Source organism: Mchenga conophoros, linkage group LG5 (genome assembly GCF_057382185.1).
Source record: "Mchenga conophoros isolate Kocher_MC1m ecotype Shallow Benthic linkage group LG5, M_conophoros_male_GT1.1, whole genome shotgun sequence".
In the NCBI taxonomy this organism is placed as follows: Eukaryota; Metazoa; Chordata; class Actinopteri; order Cichliformes; family Cichlidae; genus Mchenga; species Mchenga conophoros.
Genome location: NC_140530.1, coordinates 27,209,867 through 27,226,107, shown reverse-complemented (window position 1 = coordinate 27,226,107; position 16,241 = coordinate 27,209,867). Strand labels below are relative to the sequence as shown.

Genomic DNA, 16,241 nt, shown 5'->3' with positions numbered 1-16,241 from the left:
AGGAACAACAAGTAGGCCTGCAGAGCGAGAGCGGAGCGCTCTAATAGGGTGATATGGTACTACAAGGTCATTAAGATAAGATGGGGCCTGATTATTTAAGACCTTGTATGTGAGGAGCAGGATTTTGAATTCAATTCTGGATTTAACAGGAAGCCAATGAAGGGAAGCCAAAACAGGAGAAATATGCTCTCTCTTTCTAGTCCCTGTCAGGACTCTTGCTGCAGCATTTTGGATTAGCTGAAGGCTTTTCAGTGAGTTTTTTGGACATCCTGATAATAATGAATTACAGTAGTCCAGCCTGGAAGTAATAAATGCATGAACTAGTTTTTCAGCGTCACTCTGAGACAGGATATTTCTAATTTTAGAGATGTTGCGCAAATGGAAGAAAGCAGTCTTACATATTTGTTTAATATGTGCGTTGAAGGACATGTCCTGGTCAAAAATGACTCCAAGGTTCCTCACCGCGTTACTGGAGGCCAAGGTAATGCCATCCAGAGTAAGAATCTGATTAGATACCATATTTCTAAGATTTTCAGGGCCGAGTACAATAACCTCAGTTTTATCTGAATTAAGAAGCAGAAAGTTAGCGGCCATCCAGGTCTTTATGTCTTTAAGACATTCCTGCAGTTTAACTAATTGTGTCTTTACATACTTTAATATTTATTTTGATTTTATAGTAAACTGCTATTAAGGTCATTTAATTGTTGCATTTTATTTCAGCTGTTGGGCCTTGAATCTTTCCTCCTTGATGGTGTGGTGGATGCCATAAGCTGCTGCTGCTGCTTATTTTTGGTGTCTCCTTTCAGAATCAGGCTGTGTAATACTAACTGTGTTAGTGCAGATGGTTGCATGTGGCTGTCCGGGCAGAACACATTTAGGACTGAACACCCTGCTCTTTCTCTGTCTCCCTCCATTACTTCTCCACTTCTTCTTACTTTTTTAGACCACACAATACTGCGCATTCAAGCGGCCACTCACTTAGCTTAACCTTTAGCTGTCTTGTTACAAATTCTGTTAGCAAATATGATTTCCCACTGCATTTCTTTTGTTCTGGTATAAGGCTGGCAGAGTCTGTAATTGCAAAAAGGAAAAAAAAAGACATTGCATTCTCAAAAGGTAAGAGAGATAATTGTTGCAGTACTGTAAATTTAGCTGCAGTGATGAAAAAAAGGTGATTTGTTTCATTAGAAATCTCCCACTTTGTGATGTTAGCTGTCTTATAAGTTCATGACTTTGAATGATAAGTTCATTCAAAGTCACAATCAGAAAAATCACCATGATTTTTTAATATCGTTTAATTTTCATCTTAGAAATTTCCAGTTAACCTAATCCCACTAACTGCGTGTCTTTGTACTACGGGAGGAAGCCTGGAGTACCTGGAGACAACCCACGCAGACACAGGGAGAAACTCCCAAAGGTTAGTAAAAACAATTGATTTACTAACAGCATATCTTTGTAATGAAGTATTGGAAGTAGATTTGGTGTCTGCAGTGAATATTTGGTCCACATAATGAATATTTGGTCCATATAATGACATATATTAGAACCATATAAGGACATTGCATCAGTAATGTGAAATCTAAATGTATTTATTTTTAATGTAAATTTGATAACCTGATGTGGATGAGTCAAAATAATTCGCTCCACCAATGACTCATTGGTCTAGAATTCAAAAGTGGAAAATATTAATGAACACAAACACATATGAGAGAGGACAGATGAAAAATAAGCATCAATAGATTATAAGGTTGCAACTATTTTAAGGACTCATATGAAACTGCATTAAATGCTGATCTGCTTTCTTAATTGTTCCATGTCTAATCTCTTGATGGTTTGTGGATCAGTTTCCCATAACTGTTCTTGTACTCGAGAGTTTGGTGAACTTTGTATCATCAAAACAGAGCTTTACACTAGACAGGCAATCAGCATACCCACATTTAAGAAGTATATATTTTAGCTCTAGTATATATAGAACTGAACTTAAAGCAGTATATACTTTAATATACTGCAAGTTTAGTATTCTTTATATACAAAAAGAGTGCAGTTTTAAACAGCTGAAGTAAGCCAAACGTTTGCACTGAGGAAGCATTATGCTCCTTGTTATTTTTAGAATTCACTAAAACATGTGAGATGTGAAAACTGAGATGAAGGGCTTCTTAGTCAAAGTCAGAATCCAAAAACTGAGCCCTGGTGCATAAAGCGCAAAAGAGAGAGCTAAAACCATGAGATAAATAAAAATTTGGTCTTACTTTTTGAAAGGTCAGCAGTGACATCTGGTGGCCTTAAATAGGAGTTGCGCATTTTAAGAGAATCACTGGTTTTAATCAATGGATAAAAGGAGGCTTGCATAACTTACAAAAAGAGTCATTTCTTCAGAACACTAGGCCTAAATAAAGTCACTACCTCATATCACAGATTTACTCATTGTTTTCCAATAGATCAATATCTCTGTTTTCAGCGAGTATGAATTTCATTTGTAGACCTATAGACCTGTTATTGTATCCAAAAACTGCAGAAAAATCATTTGCACCATTTGTTTCTGCTCTGCTCAAGCAGAGATCTAATACAGAGACTAACCAGACATGTACCTCAGAGCAGGCAGATATTGAGGGAACTTTTATTTGACTTTTTATGGGGATGAATCTTCTATTGGGGATGAAAACAGAAGCCATTTATATGGATACACCGTAATAAAATGGGAATGGTTGGTGATATTAAAGTCCTGTTTATGGCACATTAGTATATGTGAGGGGGCAAACTCCTCAAGATGTCTGGTGACCATGGTGGCCATTTAGAAGTCGGCCATCTTGGATACAACTTTTGTTTTTTCAATAGGATGAGGGCCATGTGACACATCAAACTGATTGGTAATGTCACAAGAAAAACAATGGTGTGCTTGGTTTCTCCCGTACTCCATATTATCCATTGTTGATCTACACGTCTCTTGCTCTCACCAATGTCACGACACACACAAGTGCCATAAGACACTCTCACAAACAAAATCACGGTTTTGTAATGCAGTAATGCAGCATGCTTATGGGAAAGTAACATTAATCTAATTACTTTTTTTGCAACAGTAATCTCTTACTTTACACGTTACTTGAAAAAGGTAATCGGATCACAGTAACACGTTACTTTTAACTCGTTACTGCCCATCTTTGCAGGTAAGCATCCTTAATTTTTCTACAGAATGTAGTTTTCTTTAGATTTTACCTTTTCCAGAAATCCATATATCTCATACATCACCAGAAATACATTCTAGAAACTACCAGAGACGGGAAACTGGAGCACCAACAGCAGTTAAACATGAGTTGAATTTAGGGTAATTATCAATACAGGAATGACAACAATCTACTGGAAAGCCAGTCCTTAAATCCACAGTGCTAGTGAGAAGATGAGCGACAGGCGTGGCAGCTAACCCGAGGATGTTGCAGGAGCCAAGAGGAGGCGAGACACACTTCTGCCCACTTCCCACTTCTCAGAGAGAAAAAGAGGAAGTCTTTCTTTCAGCTTGACAGCTGTTGCTTTCACATTCTTGTTAGTGTTAATTACAGCTGCTGTGAGAAGTCAAACTGTTTTTCATGATCTGGATTTTTTTTTTCACTTGTTCATTATGAGTTTATGATCATGAGTGAGTGACTGTTTGAGGTCAACAAAGAATCCCTGTGAGTGTCTAAACGCAACGTTACAGTTTATAGCAGGTATAAATAGAAAACAAAAATAAATGCACAGACATTTTAAAAAGGGCTCTTTACATTTATTTTCCTCAGCCGGTTGTTTCATTTGTGAAAGTTTTTTAAAACGCTTTTACCGTTGCAAATCGTCGGTGTATAAACAGATTTTAAGGAGAAATGCCTGGAATACTAGATAATGAAACAGCACCAGGTTCAGAGTGAACTGAAAGTGTAAGTGTATCTGAAAGGAAAGAGTCGTTCTCAAACGCCACAGCGGTTGGTTTAAAAACCAGCAACAGGGGTGCCTCATTCTGGTTTCAGCATGACCCGCTTCAAGTACTTGCTTCTGTGTTTCTTCTCTTTATTTATGGTTGGTGAGTATTTTTGCTATTTACATGAAGCACATTTTCAAAGGTTACTATATACTACGGGGTATAGTATATAGTACAAGGTTATGACTGTACTGCACTTTATATGCTAACCTTAATATGACCACAAGGTCCAGTGTTTACACAGTGCTGGTGTACATGCTGTACTTTGTGCCATACGTCTTTTACGTTAACATAGTGGATTTATTTGAATGGAAGCAGACTATAAATTTCAGTTGTGTGGCTCTGTGATCACAAACCTTGTTATCACGATTCGTAACACCAGCGCAAGACAGCATTTCTGCTCAGGTCAAGTTCCCCATTTAGATGTTTGAATTTGGGGAAATGAAACAATCTAAAGCTAAATCAAATTGACTCTAGTCTAAGTAAATACATCAACTTTTATACACTGGCCACAAGATTTTTACATGAAGTCTCATTGGTGTGCAGTGTTTTCTTCAGTAATGTTGTCAAAACGCAGTTTGAAAAACTTTAGTTTTAGGTTTACCACGTATAATGTTTCAGATTGATTTAGCTAATGCTACATTCACATCAGTAACCTCACATGTTCTGTCTATTTTCCTCTACGCAACATTAACCAATTATGTCCTTCTCTTTCCACCCAGTCTGCGTCCATTCTTGTCCATAGTCTCGTTACCTCCCGCCTTGACTATTGTAATTCTCTCTTGCATGGTCTCCCCCAAAAATCCCTCCATAAGCTTTAACTGGTTCAAAACTGCTGTCAGAATCCCTTTCTACCAGCACATCACCCAAATCCTTCAGGAACTTCATTGGCTCCCTGTAAAATTCCCAATAGTGTACAAGCTTCTTCTGCTCTCCTTCAAGGCCCTTCATAACTTTGCTCCTTCTTACCTTTCTGACCTCTTAAGCACTACTTCTTCTAGTTCACATTTCTGTATAGCTGCATATCTCATATTTCTGTATAGTTTTTTTTATTTCATATTCTGTATAGTTTTTCATATTTATATCCTGTTCATAGCCTGTACATAGCTTGTACTCACTACAGCCTGTACATACTTATAGTTATAGCATATTCATAACATACTTCATACCGTGTGCATTATAACATACCTTAATAGACCCATTTCTGTAATATACTCACATATCTATATTATTGCTAATATATATTTGTAATATATCTATATCATGGCTAAAGCACTTCTGGATGGATGCAAACTGCATTTCGTTGCCTTGTACCTGTGACATGTGCAGTGACAATAAAGTTGAATTCTATTCTATTCTATTCTTCTGCCCACTCACTTCGATCTTCTTCTTCTTCTTCTATCTAGCTGGCTTTGCCTTCTTTATGTATTTCAGGGCTATGCGAAGCAGAGCTTTCAGCTGCTCTGCCTGTGGAACTTTCTACCCCCAGATTAAAGAAACATTGGTTCTCTCCCCCATTTTAAATCTCAACTCAAAACCTGAATCAAGATTTAAAATGTGGGAGAGAACCCAAAAATCTGTTCATATCTGCACATTCACCGTGAACTTATTGTTTATTTGATCTTGTGTTTAATTTCATTTATTTTCTTATTGTTCTTCATTTTGTCATTGTTCTATGTGTTTTATTCTATTGTTAAGTGTCCTTAGGTGTCTTGAAAGGTGCTTTTGAATAAAATTAATTATTATTATTACTATTATTACTATTAAAAAGAAGCTTCGCAGTTCACACATTTTGCAAAGCCACACAGAAGGCCAAATCTGACACTTTGTGTTGTCTGTAGCAAAGTCAGGGCTGATTGACTGGCTTTCCTGTTCTTATCTACAGGAATTCATAAAATGAAGAAACAGATACCGTCACATTGGACATTATGTTTACACAAAAGAAGTTTCAATGTGAACATTTTCAAAATGATCAAGTGACTCCGCCTGCAAATTCAAAACTCATTCATTACCAGAGAGCTATGGCGTTATTTTTGTGCCACTATTCTGAGCGCAAGTAAAAAAAAAATTGCAGGTGCAAGTGTTGCATTTTGAGGAGAATTTTAATTTGAGCGACGAAAAGCTAAATTTGAGTGAACAAAAATCATTGCTGGGTGCAAAAAATTTATTTCAGTGTTTGCTATTATCCACACACACACACAATAGCAGCCTCTCTCGCTCAGTTTTTGCATTTGCGCTTGCTTGCAATGTGTTGCTCGCTCTCAACATTTCTGCCCATGCGCGTTCAGCTCTTTCTGTACACCGTTATATTTGTGCCACAAAACCAGCCAATCACAGACTTGGATGCAAAAAAAAAAATCTGATTGGCTGTTCTTGTCTCCAATCAGCTCGAAATGACGAAATGCAATATCCCAGAATCCATTTCGTCCAAAACTCAAACGAGGCAGTGGCGGAGTTTGAAATATTTCTCTTTCTGGGTCACAAAATAAACTGAATTCATTCCGCACGCAGCAATGAATTTTGTTCACTCAGCTTTTCTTTGCTCAAAATAAATTTCTCCTCAAAATGCAACACTTGCACCTGCATTTTTTTTTTTTACGTGCGCTCAGAATAGTGGCACAAAAATAACGCCATAGAGAGCGAGCTTTAGTTCCTTTTATACTGGCAAAAAAAATCTAAATTTGATTGATGAAAATACTACATTGAACAGAGTGTGACCTGGATTTACTTGTCCAACCCAGTGGGACAATACCTGAGCAAATGAGTGAAAAGCAACTTTTGAATCTGCTTTTCAAGAGCACAGCTGCACAAGCTCCCTGCTGAAAGGAGGCCTTATCTTTTCTACATGTGAGGAAGCACTCTTTTGGCTGGAAGCTTTGCTGAGGGTTGAACTACTCTGAGCTTGAAAGTGCAATTAAGGCACAGAAAGACAAATCGGTGTCAATTTTTGATTAACCTTTTCTTTTCCTTTTTAGATTGCTCCATTAATGAAGATGGCTACTTCATGTTTGCTGATTTTTGGTGTGCTGTGCACTCCAGAGACCCGAAGACAGTGGAGTATCTGATCGACTGGTATTTTAACAAAGAGTTTACGATGCAGTACAACAGCACAGTCGGCAACTGGACGGGCCTCACTCCAGCTGGATTAATCACAGCATCTCGGTTTAATGAAGACAGCGCTGACATTCTGCAGAGAAAAGTGGAGAAACAGCTGATATGTGTCGATAATGTTGATGTAGTATTCAACATAACTGTGGAAAACATGGGTGAATATTCAAATACTAGATGTATGAATTGCTATCAGTAGAGAGAATATTATATATATAAAATACAAACATTTTCTTCCAAATACAAAAAAAATCATGCAATGTGTTACAGTGTTTAATGACAGGAATTATAATGATAAAGAACTAAACCAAAACACTTGGACAATCTTAAACCTTCCTTTTTTGAAATGACCTTTTCTTTAGTATAGGAAGTAAACATATTACTCCTTCCTGTATTTAAAAGGGCTAAATTACCAAACAAATGATCCCAAATTACAGTGCAAGGATCCATTTATGTAGTTTATCATCTTAAAGCAGCAGAACAAATATGGGTGTAATAACCCTCCTATTTTACAATCATTATTGTAACAGTAATACAGCAATTATACTCTAACATTTCAATTGAAGAGCAAAACCCCAAACCGTGAACAGGACTATAAATGATAGCACGAGCCTAAAACTAAACACTTCCATTAGTACTTTATGATTTGCTTGGCCGTGATTCTCCCTTAATACCTTTATTTCAAGTACCTGATAAAAATGTTCAATTTTTCTTTTTTTGCATTTAAAAAAAGAATTAAGTGCATTTTCAAAGACTATTGTTTTAGATTTAATTGTTTCATGACAATTTTGAATTATATCAAACCAGGCATCACATTGCAACATTGTAAGAATCATTGGTTTACAGAATGATGAATTTCATCATTAAAGCTGTTGACCTTCTGATTTCAGCTGCACCCAGCATGACTCTCCAGGAGGGAGACCACACTTCCAGCCATAACACAATACTCGTGTGCAGCATTTATGACTTCTACCCCGAACACATCCTTGTGACTTGGTACCTGAACGGTCAGGAAGTGACTGAGGGTGTGACCATAAGTGAAGTGATGACAAATGGAGACTGTACCTATCAGGTTCACTCTTATCTGGAGTGCACACCTATCCCCGAGGACAGAGTCACCTGTACGGTAGAGCATGTTAGCCTAAAGGAGCCCAAGAGTTCTTACTGGGGTGAGGACAGACAAGATCATTTTAGTCAAAATGCTGTTGATAAATTCAATCATTCTGCACATTAATAGTGTTCTTTATATATATATATATATATATATATATATATATATATATATATATATATATATATATATATATATTAGGGGTGCAACGATATTCGTATCCATATTGAACCGTTCGATACAGTGCTTTCGGTTCGGTACGCATATGTATCGAACAATACAACATTTGTAATTTATTTTATCAATTTTCCTTCTGACGATGCTGTCTGTGTTGAGCGCTCAGTGAATCTGCGTTCGACTACTCCGCCTAGGCTGCACTGTCGAGCGCAGATCCACTGAGCGCTCAACACAGACAGCATAGTCAGAAGGAAGAGCGCAGGGCAAGCTAGCGAGACAGAAGTTAAGCTCTACTTGCAACAGGCAAATTGAACCTCATTCAGATCTGGCGTTTGGAATTATTTTGGTTTTCATGTGACGTATGACCCTGAAGGTAAGCGAGTCATGGACTAAAGTAAAACAGTATGTTGGATGTGCCATGCAATGCTCAATTACATGGGTGGGAACTAGTGTGTTAGCGCAGTTAGCTCGTTAACGTGTTGGCCGTCTAGCCCCATGCACGGAGCGATCGGCGGTAGCTCGTTAAGGAGATTTGCCGTGTTGTGGCGTTAAGGTCATTTCAACGAGATTAACCTGAAAGCACTAGTGGGAACACAACGAATATGACTGCACATTTACGCCGACATCATCCTAGTGCAAAGACAAGTGGAAGCAGACAAAAAAAAGCAAGCATGCTACTAACTTTAGCCGAGTCATTTAGACAGCTGTTAGCACATGATTCTCCTTATGCTGCTGAGAATATAGCCCAGAAGAAGCGGATAGTATAGCTTTTATTTTGGAAAGAGCCATTTCTCTGTAATAAACTCTCTTTTCCAAAGATGAGTGATTCCTCAATCAGATACAGGGCTTGCAATATCGCTAGCCCGACGTCCCGGAGCTAGCGATTTTTTCAGTCGGGCTACCAAAATCTATCTCTGCCCTGCCCGTCGGGCTATTGTAGGAAAAATATATGTCAATGCTTTTGCATTCTTTCAGAAATGTAGCTGGGTAATTATGTCATTGGCATCGGTGAGCCACTGTCAATATGTGACATATTGAAGTCGCGTTTGAATTTGCGCTTGTTTTTTTGCTTTCACTTTGCAATCGTGCGAACTGTGTATAGAGAGCGACAGCACTGATCTGTGAGTGATGATAATTTGTGCACCAATTCCTCTGACATCGTCTTATTAATCGTTAGCTTACTATGCAAACATGACAAGTGAAATCTCCCGCAGCTTAAATATGTGAGAGGTTGATCGCGCAGAGAATCGCTGAGCTTATGTGAGTGAGCGTGTAAAAGCATTTCAGTTCTGCTGAGCCAAATAAGACAGGTCAGGGTGAAGAAGTGACAGCCAAAGAAAAGCTTACCACAAAACGGAGAAGTTATGACAAATCAGACTATAAGGCAAAAAGAAAGTGCAGCTTTATGGTTTCATGGACAAAATAATTTCTGTGGCTGCGATATGATGAGCTAAATAACCAGGGCTGCACATAAGTGGTCCGCAGGTGCGCATTCGCTGTCAAAATAAAAAACACGCACAAGGGTTAGGGTTAAATTTAAAAACTGTACTTTTGAGTTAAAATATATATTTATAATTTTAATAAATGACAAATTAAAAATGCATGAACATTTTTTTGTATCGAAAAAATATCGAACCGTGACACCAAAGTATCGAACCGAACCGAACCGTGAATTTTGTGTATCGTTGCACCCCTAATATATATATATATATATATATATATATATATATACATACATACATACATACATACATACATACATACATACATACACATATATAAGCACTGTATTATCAATCATTATGAATATGTGTCCTGGTGTTTTGTTGCAGATTCTTCCTTGAAACAGTCCGACGGGAGTTTTCTAACTGGAGGAGTTTGTGCTTTGCTCTTGGGAGCATTAATTTTGTCTTTGGGGCTGATCTATTACAGAAGAAAATCCTCTGATCCAACATTTTTAAATACTCTATAAACTAAATCTACATATAATGATTTAAAAAAACAAAGAGAAAATTAAAATCTCGCCTTTTTTAACTTTATTACAGATATGTTGTTACAGAGTTTTTGTGGGTTTTTTTTGTTTTGCTTTGTTTTTTTATTTCTTGTGTGCAGCGCTCTGATGCATTTTTAAGGGAAGTTAAAAAAAATTAAAAAATAAAGTAAAGATATTATAAGTGATGTAAAAGTACCCTTACTACCCTTAATAGTTATATGTTATGAATTGAATTTTATTTTATTACACACTGAATGATTTTGTGTTATGTCTGTGAAGGTTCTCAGTCATACAGGTCATCGTAGTCAAAGGAGCTTGCAAAGAAAAGCGGCTGGACTTCTTTAAGTTGCTTGAAGACGTTTCACCTCTCATCCAAGAAGCTTCTTCAGTTCAGATTTTGTGTTATAAAATACACCCCAATTTAATCACTGTCCATTTACATTTTTTTCTTTGCAATTTGAACTTTCTGTGAAAAAATGTTATGTACAACTTTCAAAGCACAAGAACAGATCTCGTTGTTTGTTTCATTAGTGTTTTCCATGTAGCTTCACAAACACTGACATTATATCACATTTAAGAGTTGATTATAAATGCATTTGCAAGATGGGCATAGCTTCTGAGCCTGAAGTGTCTGAAAACTGCATTCTTTTTAATGGACAGTAGGGGGCAGTCCATCAGCACAGGAAAAAGAATGTAATTTTGTCTTCTTCAAAGATAAGACAGATGATTATTGCAATAAAAAACTGATTGCATATTTAGATGCCTGACTGTTTTAAAGTTGCAAGCAAAGGCATCACGGTGATGCTTTCACGTAGTTTTTCTTTTGTCAGAGACACCCCAAAATTGCATAGCGTATACTGAGTTTAAAGACTGATTAATTCAGAAAAATTACCTCCACAATATGAATGAATCAAATCAACCGTACACCTCTGTCATAGTGTCTTTATATATGTACTGATATGCAGTACATGACTATGATATGCACTGATATTCTTTTGTCGACTTCCTCACATACTACCACACGTTCCTCTTTTGTCACCCTATCACATGCTTTCTTGAGATCCCAAAGACACAATGCAGTTTTCCATTAACAATCTCCAAACAAACAGCAGTAGGTTCATTCTTTTTCCCATGAATCCATGTTGCTGTTTGTTTATTGGCAACTTCTCTCTTACCGGTAAGCTAGTTTCAACAATTCCTGCCCATATTTTCATTGGATGGGTGAAGAACTTAATGCATCAGTAGATACTACAGCTTTAGGCATATCATTTTTTGTTTGTTTGTTTCATCTGTACCACTAAACCTCTTCTCCACCACTAAACTTGGTGAAATTGTGCCGAACAATCTAGTTAACCACACTTTCATAGATCCATACCTCCACAGGTACATCCTACACTGTCTTTACTCCATCAAATCTCCTCTTCCTCTCATTTTATTCATTCATCAGCTCCTCAAAATACCCTTTTCACCAACTCAACATGTTTCTCACTTGCAGTCCCATCTCTATCCCTAATCACCCAAACCAGTCTGATCCAGCCACACTGATCCAAATGTGATTTAACAAAGATTTTACACCAAATGTCCTTCATGGCACAACCCTCCACTTGTATCCCAGTTTAGGACCACTTATAGGAATACACTGGCTCGTTTTTTGTGCTTTCTTCTTTTACCCCGACAACTGCTGCTTTCAAATTGTTGTTACTGGTGGTTACAATGTGGTGTGAGACGTCTGAATGTTTTTCATGAACTGGTTCATCATAAGTTTGTAGTCAATGACTGCCTGTAAAAAAAAACAAAAAAACAATCACCATGAATGCCTCATTACAATTTTTAGCAGATAAAACTAAAAAAATGAATTAAATGCATATGAATTTCACTTTTTTTTTTAATTCTTCAGTGCAATTCTTCAAAGTACTTCAGTGTATTGTTATACATTTTTAAGGTTGTTAAACTGCTTGCACTGTTACACAGTAATGTTTATTAAAACAATTTTAGGAGAAATGTCTGGAAAGAAATAGTGAACAGAACAAAATGTGGATCGGAGTGAACTGAAACTCTAAGTGTAGCTGAAAGAACAGACTCGCTCAAAAACTGCACACAGGCTGGTTTGTAATTGAATTCGTGCCTCAGTCACGCCTCATTTTGGTTTCAACATGAACCGCTTCAGGTACCTGCTGCTGATATGTTTCCTCTCTCCACTTGTGGTGGGTGAGTAATTCTTTATTTTTATCTATAGATATCAAATCACATATACATTGTACGTCATTTTTAAGTGTTTTTCATTTCATGCAGTAGTAGTGACAGTTTCAACATCTGCACGGCCATTTGATAGATTTGTAAAATGTATAAACCTGTCCTTTAGCATTTTTGGATCACATTTAAAGGCATGCAATCAATAAGACTTTACACATATGCAGCTCTGAGGAACACATTAGTGCAGCATCAACGTAAAATAACTACGTGTTTAGCAGGTACAGTGTTTAAAACCCAAATTTTGATGGTAGTTCATTCAGTTATGGTGTATTTCAGTCTAAACCACTGGTGTCAAACTCACTGTCATTCACAAGGGACCAAATGCGATCTCTAATGGGCTGAATCTACAAAACAATTGCATGAAAACCCATTAAAATATTGTGCTTTTCCTTTTATCTTAAAAAATTTTATGAGTTTCAAAACACATAGAGGTCCGCTTAAGAAATATCAACAATGTGTCTCACGTTTTCCACATCCCATCATTATTCAGTATCCGAAGAAACTTTTTTGCACAGCTTCTTGGCTTAATAGTATTTCTTTGTTAGTGAGACGACTATGCAACTGACAGTGATTCAGGCCTCTCACTCAGACTGGGTTAAAAAATCATTGTCATGATGTGAAATGTTGCCGTTTCACACAAAGCTTCTCAGTACAAAGTGAAAAGTATATTTTATTTAAAAGTCCGGCTCAGGCAGTTACGTATGTTTTCTATGCCTTATTCAGATGCACACTGACAGACTTTTCCATAATTACCTTAAAGAGAAGCTGAATACAATGCCACTGTGTACAGGAATCTATAAAATGAGGAAACGGTCAGCCTCGTGATGTACGTTACATCAACATAAAGGGGTTTTGAGTGTGAAGATTTTCTAATTTCCTATTAAAACACAGAGGGAGCCTTGTTGTTGTTGTTGTTCTTATCAGACTTTCATTAATGAACATAATAAACTGAACAGAGTGTGACTTGGATTTAACCTGTTCTATCAAATGTGAGAATATCTGAGCACAGCAGCAAAAAACAGTTTTGAATCTCAGCTTTTCAAGGGCACAGATGCACCAGCTCACTGATAAGAAAGAGAACTTGTCTCTTCTTACAGGGAACACCACCAGGTTGATAACAGTTCAGATTTAAATACGAGGAAGCTGTTTTGGCTGGAAACTTTGTTGAGGGTTGGCTGAGCTTGAAAATCTTGATTGTAGTACATTTCTACAGCACTTCTTTCTTTTCCTTTCAGATTGCTCTGTTGATGAAGACGGCTACTTCATGTTTGCTGACTTTTGCTGTGTTATGCACTCCAGAGACCCGAAGACAGTGGAGTATCTGATCGATTGGTATTTTAACAAAGAGTTTACGATGCAGTACAACAGCACAGTCGGCAAGTGGACGGGCCTCACTCCAGCTGGATTAATCACAGCATCTCAGTTTAATGAAGACAAATTTGATGTTGAGCAGAGAAAAGCAGAGAAACAACTGACTTGTGTCAATAATGTTGATGCAGTATTCAACGCAGTTCAGGAAAACATAGGTAAATATTCAAACACATTAAATTAGATAGTACTGTTAGTACTGGAAGTGCAGAGTTTTCTTCAAAATCTAATGGAAAAAATGTGACTTCTGACAGACAGTTTGCAAAATGTGCGCATCAACAAAGACCCTTCGAGCAGATAGTCCAGTTCATACAAGCCTGCAGAAACTTCCCGTACTTTCCGTTACAAGATCTCTCAGAGCAGGCACAACACCATTCACTTCCTCTTGCAAAGCTTTTCACAATAAAACAAGATAGTTGTACAATGAATGCTATATAATGCAAATGCTCTTTTAAGGAATTTCAAAACATTTTCTAAATACATTAACCATCATTATTTCATATGGATTATTACTATTTGATATGGATTTCAATGTTTTTAATATTTCAAAACATTTTAATAGATGATATTTTTAACCTGGTTACAACCAAATACGTTGATTAACTAAAATAAATAACCAGTTATTTATCGCTGGTTTACAGAATGATGAATTTCATCATTAAAGCTGTTGACCTTCTGATTTCAGCTGCACCCAGCATGACTCTCCAGGAGGGAGACCACACTTCCAGCCATGACACAATACTCGTGTGCAGCATTTATGACTTCTACCCCGAACACATCCTTGTGACTTGGTACCTGAATGGTCAGGAAGTGACTGAGGGTGTGACCATAAGTGAAGTGATGACAAATGGAGACTGTACCTATCAGGTTCACTCTTATCTGGAGTGCACACCTATCCCCAAGGACAGAGTCACCTGTACGGTAGAGCATGTTAGCCTAAAGGAGCCCAAGAGTTCTTACTGGGGTGAGGACAGACAAGATCATTTTAGTCATGTGCTGTTTGCATTTTTCTATAAATTCACAGAGTCCTTTTTTATTTAAGCACTGCATTATTAACAGTTATGAATATCTCTGTTGGTGTTTTGTTGCAGACTCTTGCTTGAGACCATCTGAAAGGAGTTATCTAGCTGGAGGAGTTTGTGCTTTGATCTTTGGAGCATTAATTTTGTCTTTGGGACTGATCTATTACAGGAGAAAAACCTCTGATCCAAACTTGTCTGGTTCTCTATAAACTAATCATCTTAAACTATAAACTATCATCTTTTAATAAATCATCTCTAATAGTTGTTACAAAACAAAATTAAATAACTCAACATAGAAGAAAACTTTGATAAGTATATTGTATATTTAAAAAGTAGCCTTGATCGATGAATCTTTAAAATTTTTACTTTATGTTTATGTAACATTACATTCAGTGACAGTTAATGTGACATAGTTAAATTCAGTTTTAATCACCATACAGCTGCATGTCACTTGTTTTATGTACGCAGCTACATAAAACAAGTGACACCATTACGGTCACTGTGAGCTTGCAATGTGAAAGTCACCTTGAAAAATTATGTCCAAATAGTTAAAGCTGTTAGGTAATTGTTCAGTAATGACTTTCTGACTTTGTGTAGTTAAATACACAGTTTAATTATTATTCTTTGCTGTATGAGCTTCTTGTTAAAAAGCTTCAGTGTATTTAATTGGTTCATATAAACCTTTGATTTGTTAGAATTTACCCCCATTAACCTATATTACACAATTACTTTAAAAGTTGTATAACACAGTTATGTTTATCCTTTATTGCACACAGATATGTGTTGCAGAATAGTTTGGGATTTAAACTGTGTGACAGCCAGTGGGCTGGCCTTGTGTTTTGGTTTTTCTGTTGCCTGTTTCTTGCAGGTAGGTGGAGCTGACCCAATTATAGACGCAGCACACCTGAGAAGGCCAGTCCCAGCATATAAAGACATCTTGACTGAACCATGGGTGGCTGTCTCTCTTGGCCTGACACCCATCATGTTTATTTGAGGCTTCAGTTATGGCTGTTATATCATTTCAATTGTGTTTAAGTTTCTTCACCTTATTTTCATTAAATATATCTTACAGCCTTTAAAAGCCTGTGTGTGGTCTCCCACTTGCTTGGCACTTCCTTTGAGCCGGGTTGTGACAACTGTTACATTCAGACACTAACAAATATGACAGGGAGAAGCCTCTTCTCTGAGGAGTTTGCGGGGGAGTGTCTGCCTGGACTGGTGGTGGCACCAGACGGTACAAAACTTTAAGGCCAGACCAAAGCA

The 16,241-nt window shown here is 37.2% G+C and overlaps 2 protein-coding genes across 4 annotated transcripts; both read left to right on the top strand.

The window, feature by feature from the left end:
* Nucleotides 1-1,190: 1,190 nt before the first annotated feature.
* Nucleotides 1,191-11,207, top strand: LOC146574754 (boLa class II histocompatibility antigen, DQB*0101 beta chain-like). 2 transcript variants are annotated; one of them, XM_085274661.1, is made up of 4 exons: nt 1,191-1,417; nt 6,922-7,212; nt 7,945-8,223; nt 10,175-11,207. In XM_085274661.1, the coding sequence occupies exons 2-4, from the start codon at nt 6,951-6,953 to the stop codon at nt 10,312-10,314; spliced, it is 681 nt and encodes a 226-aa protein (XP_085130787.1). In that variant the 5' UTR covers nt 1,191-1,417; nt 6,922-6,950; the 3' UTR covers nt 10,315-11,207. The 2 variants fall into 2 exon arrangements, with proteins under 2 accessions (XP_085130787.1, XP_085130786.1); XM_085274660.1 differs by lacking the exon at nt 1,191-1,417 and adding an exon at nt 3,949-4,048.
* A 2,516-nt stretch (nt 11,208-13,723) lies between these two features.
* LOC146574753 (rano class II histocompatibility antigen, A beta chain-like) lies at nt 13,724-16,046 on the top strand. Of its 2 annotated transcripts, XM_085274663.1 has the most exons (4): nt 13,724-13,758; nt 13,888-14,114; nt 14,642-14,920; nt 15,048-16,046. In XM_085274663.1, the coding sequence occupies exons 2-4, from the start codon at nt 13,943-13,945 to the stop codon at nt 15,185-15,187; spliced, it is 591 nt and encodes a 196-aa protein (XP_085130789.1). In that variant the 5' UTR covers nt 13,724-13,758; nt 13,888-13,942; the 3' UTR covers nt 15,188-16,046. The 2 variants fall into 2 exon arrangements, with proteins under 2 accessions (XP_085130789.1, XP_085130788.1); XM_085274662.1 differs by lacking the exon at nt 13,724-13,758 and having other exon boundaries at nt 13,771-14,114.
* The last annotated feature ends 195 nt before the right edge of the window (nt 16,047-16,241 follow it).

Bases quoted from the DNA above. Each gene is read 5' to 3' on its own strand.
- LOC146574753 (XM_085274662.1), top strand. From the start codon at position 13,853: ATGTTTGCTGACTTTTGCTGTGTTATGCACTCCAGAGACCCGAAGACA. The intron at 14,115-14,641 runs GTAAATATTCAA...TTCTGATTTCAG, and splicing joins CGCAGTTCAGGAAAACATAG to CTGCACCCAGCATGACTCTC. The intron at 14,921-15,047 runs GTGAGGACAGAC...GTTTTGTTGCAG, and splicing joins GCCCAAGAGTTCTTACTGGG to ACTCTTGCTTGAGACCATCT.
- LOC146574754 (XM_085274660.1), top strand. From the start codon at position 3,997: ATGACCCGCTTCAAGTACTTGCTTCTGTGTTTCTTCTCTTTATTTATG. The intron at 4,049-6,921 runs GTGAGTATTTTT...TTTCCTTTTTAG, and splicing joins CTTCTCTTTATTTATGGTTG to ATTGCTCCATTAATGAAGAT. The intron at 7,213-7,944 runs GTGAATATTCAA...TTCTGATTTCAG, and splicing joins CATAACTGTGGAAAACATGG to CTGCACCCAGCATGACTCTC.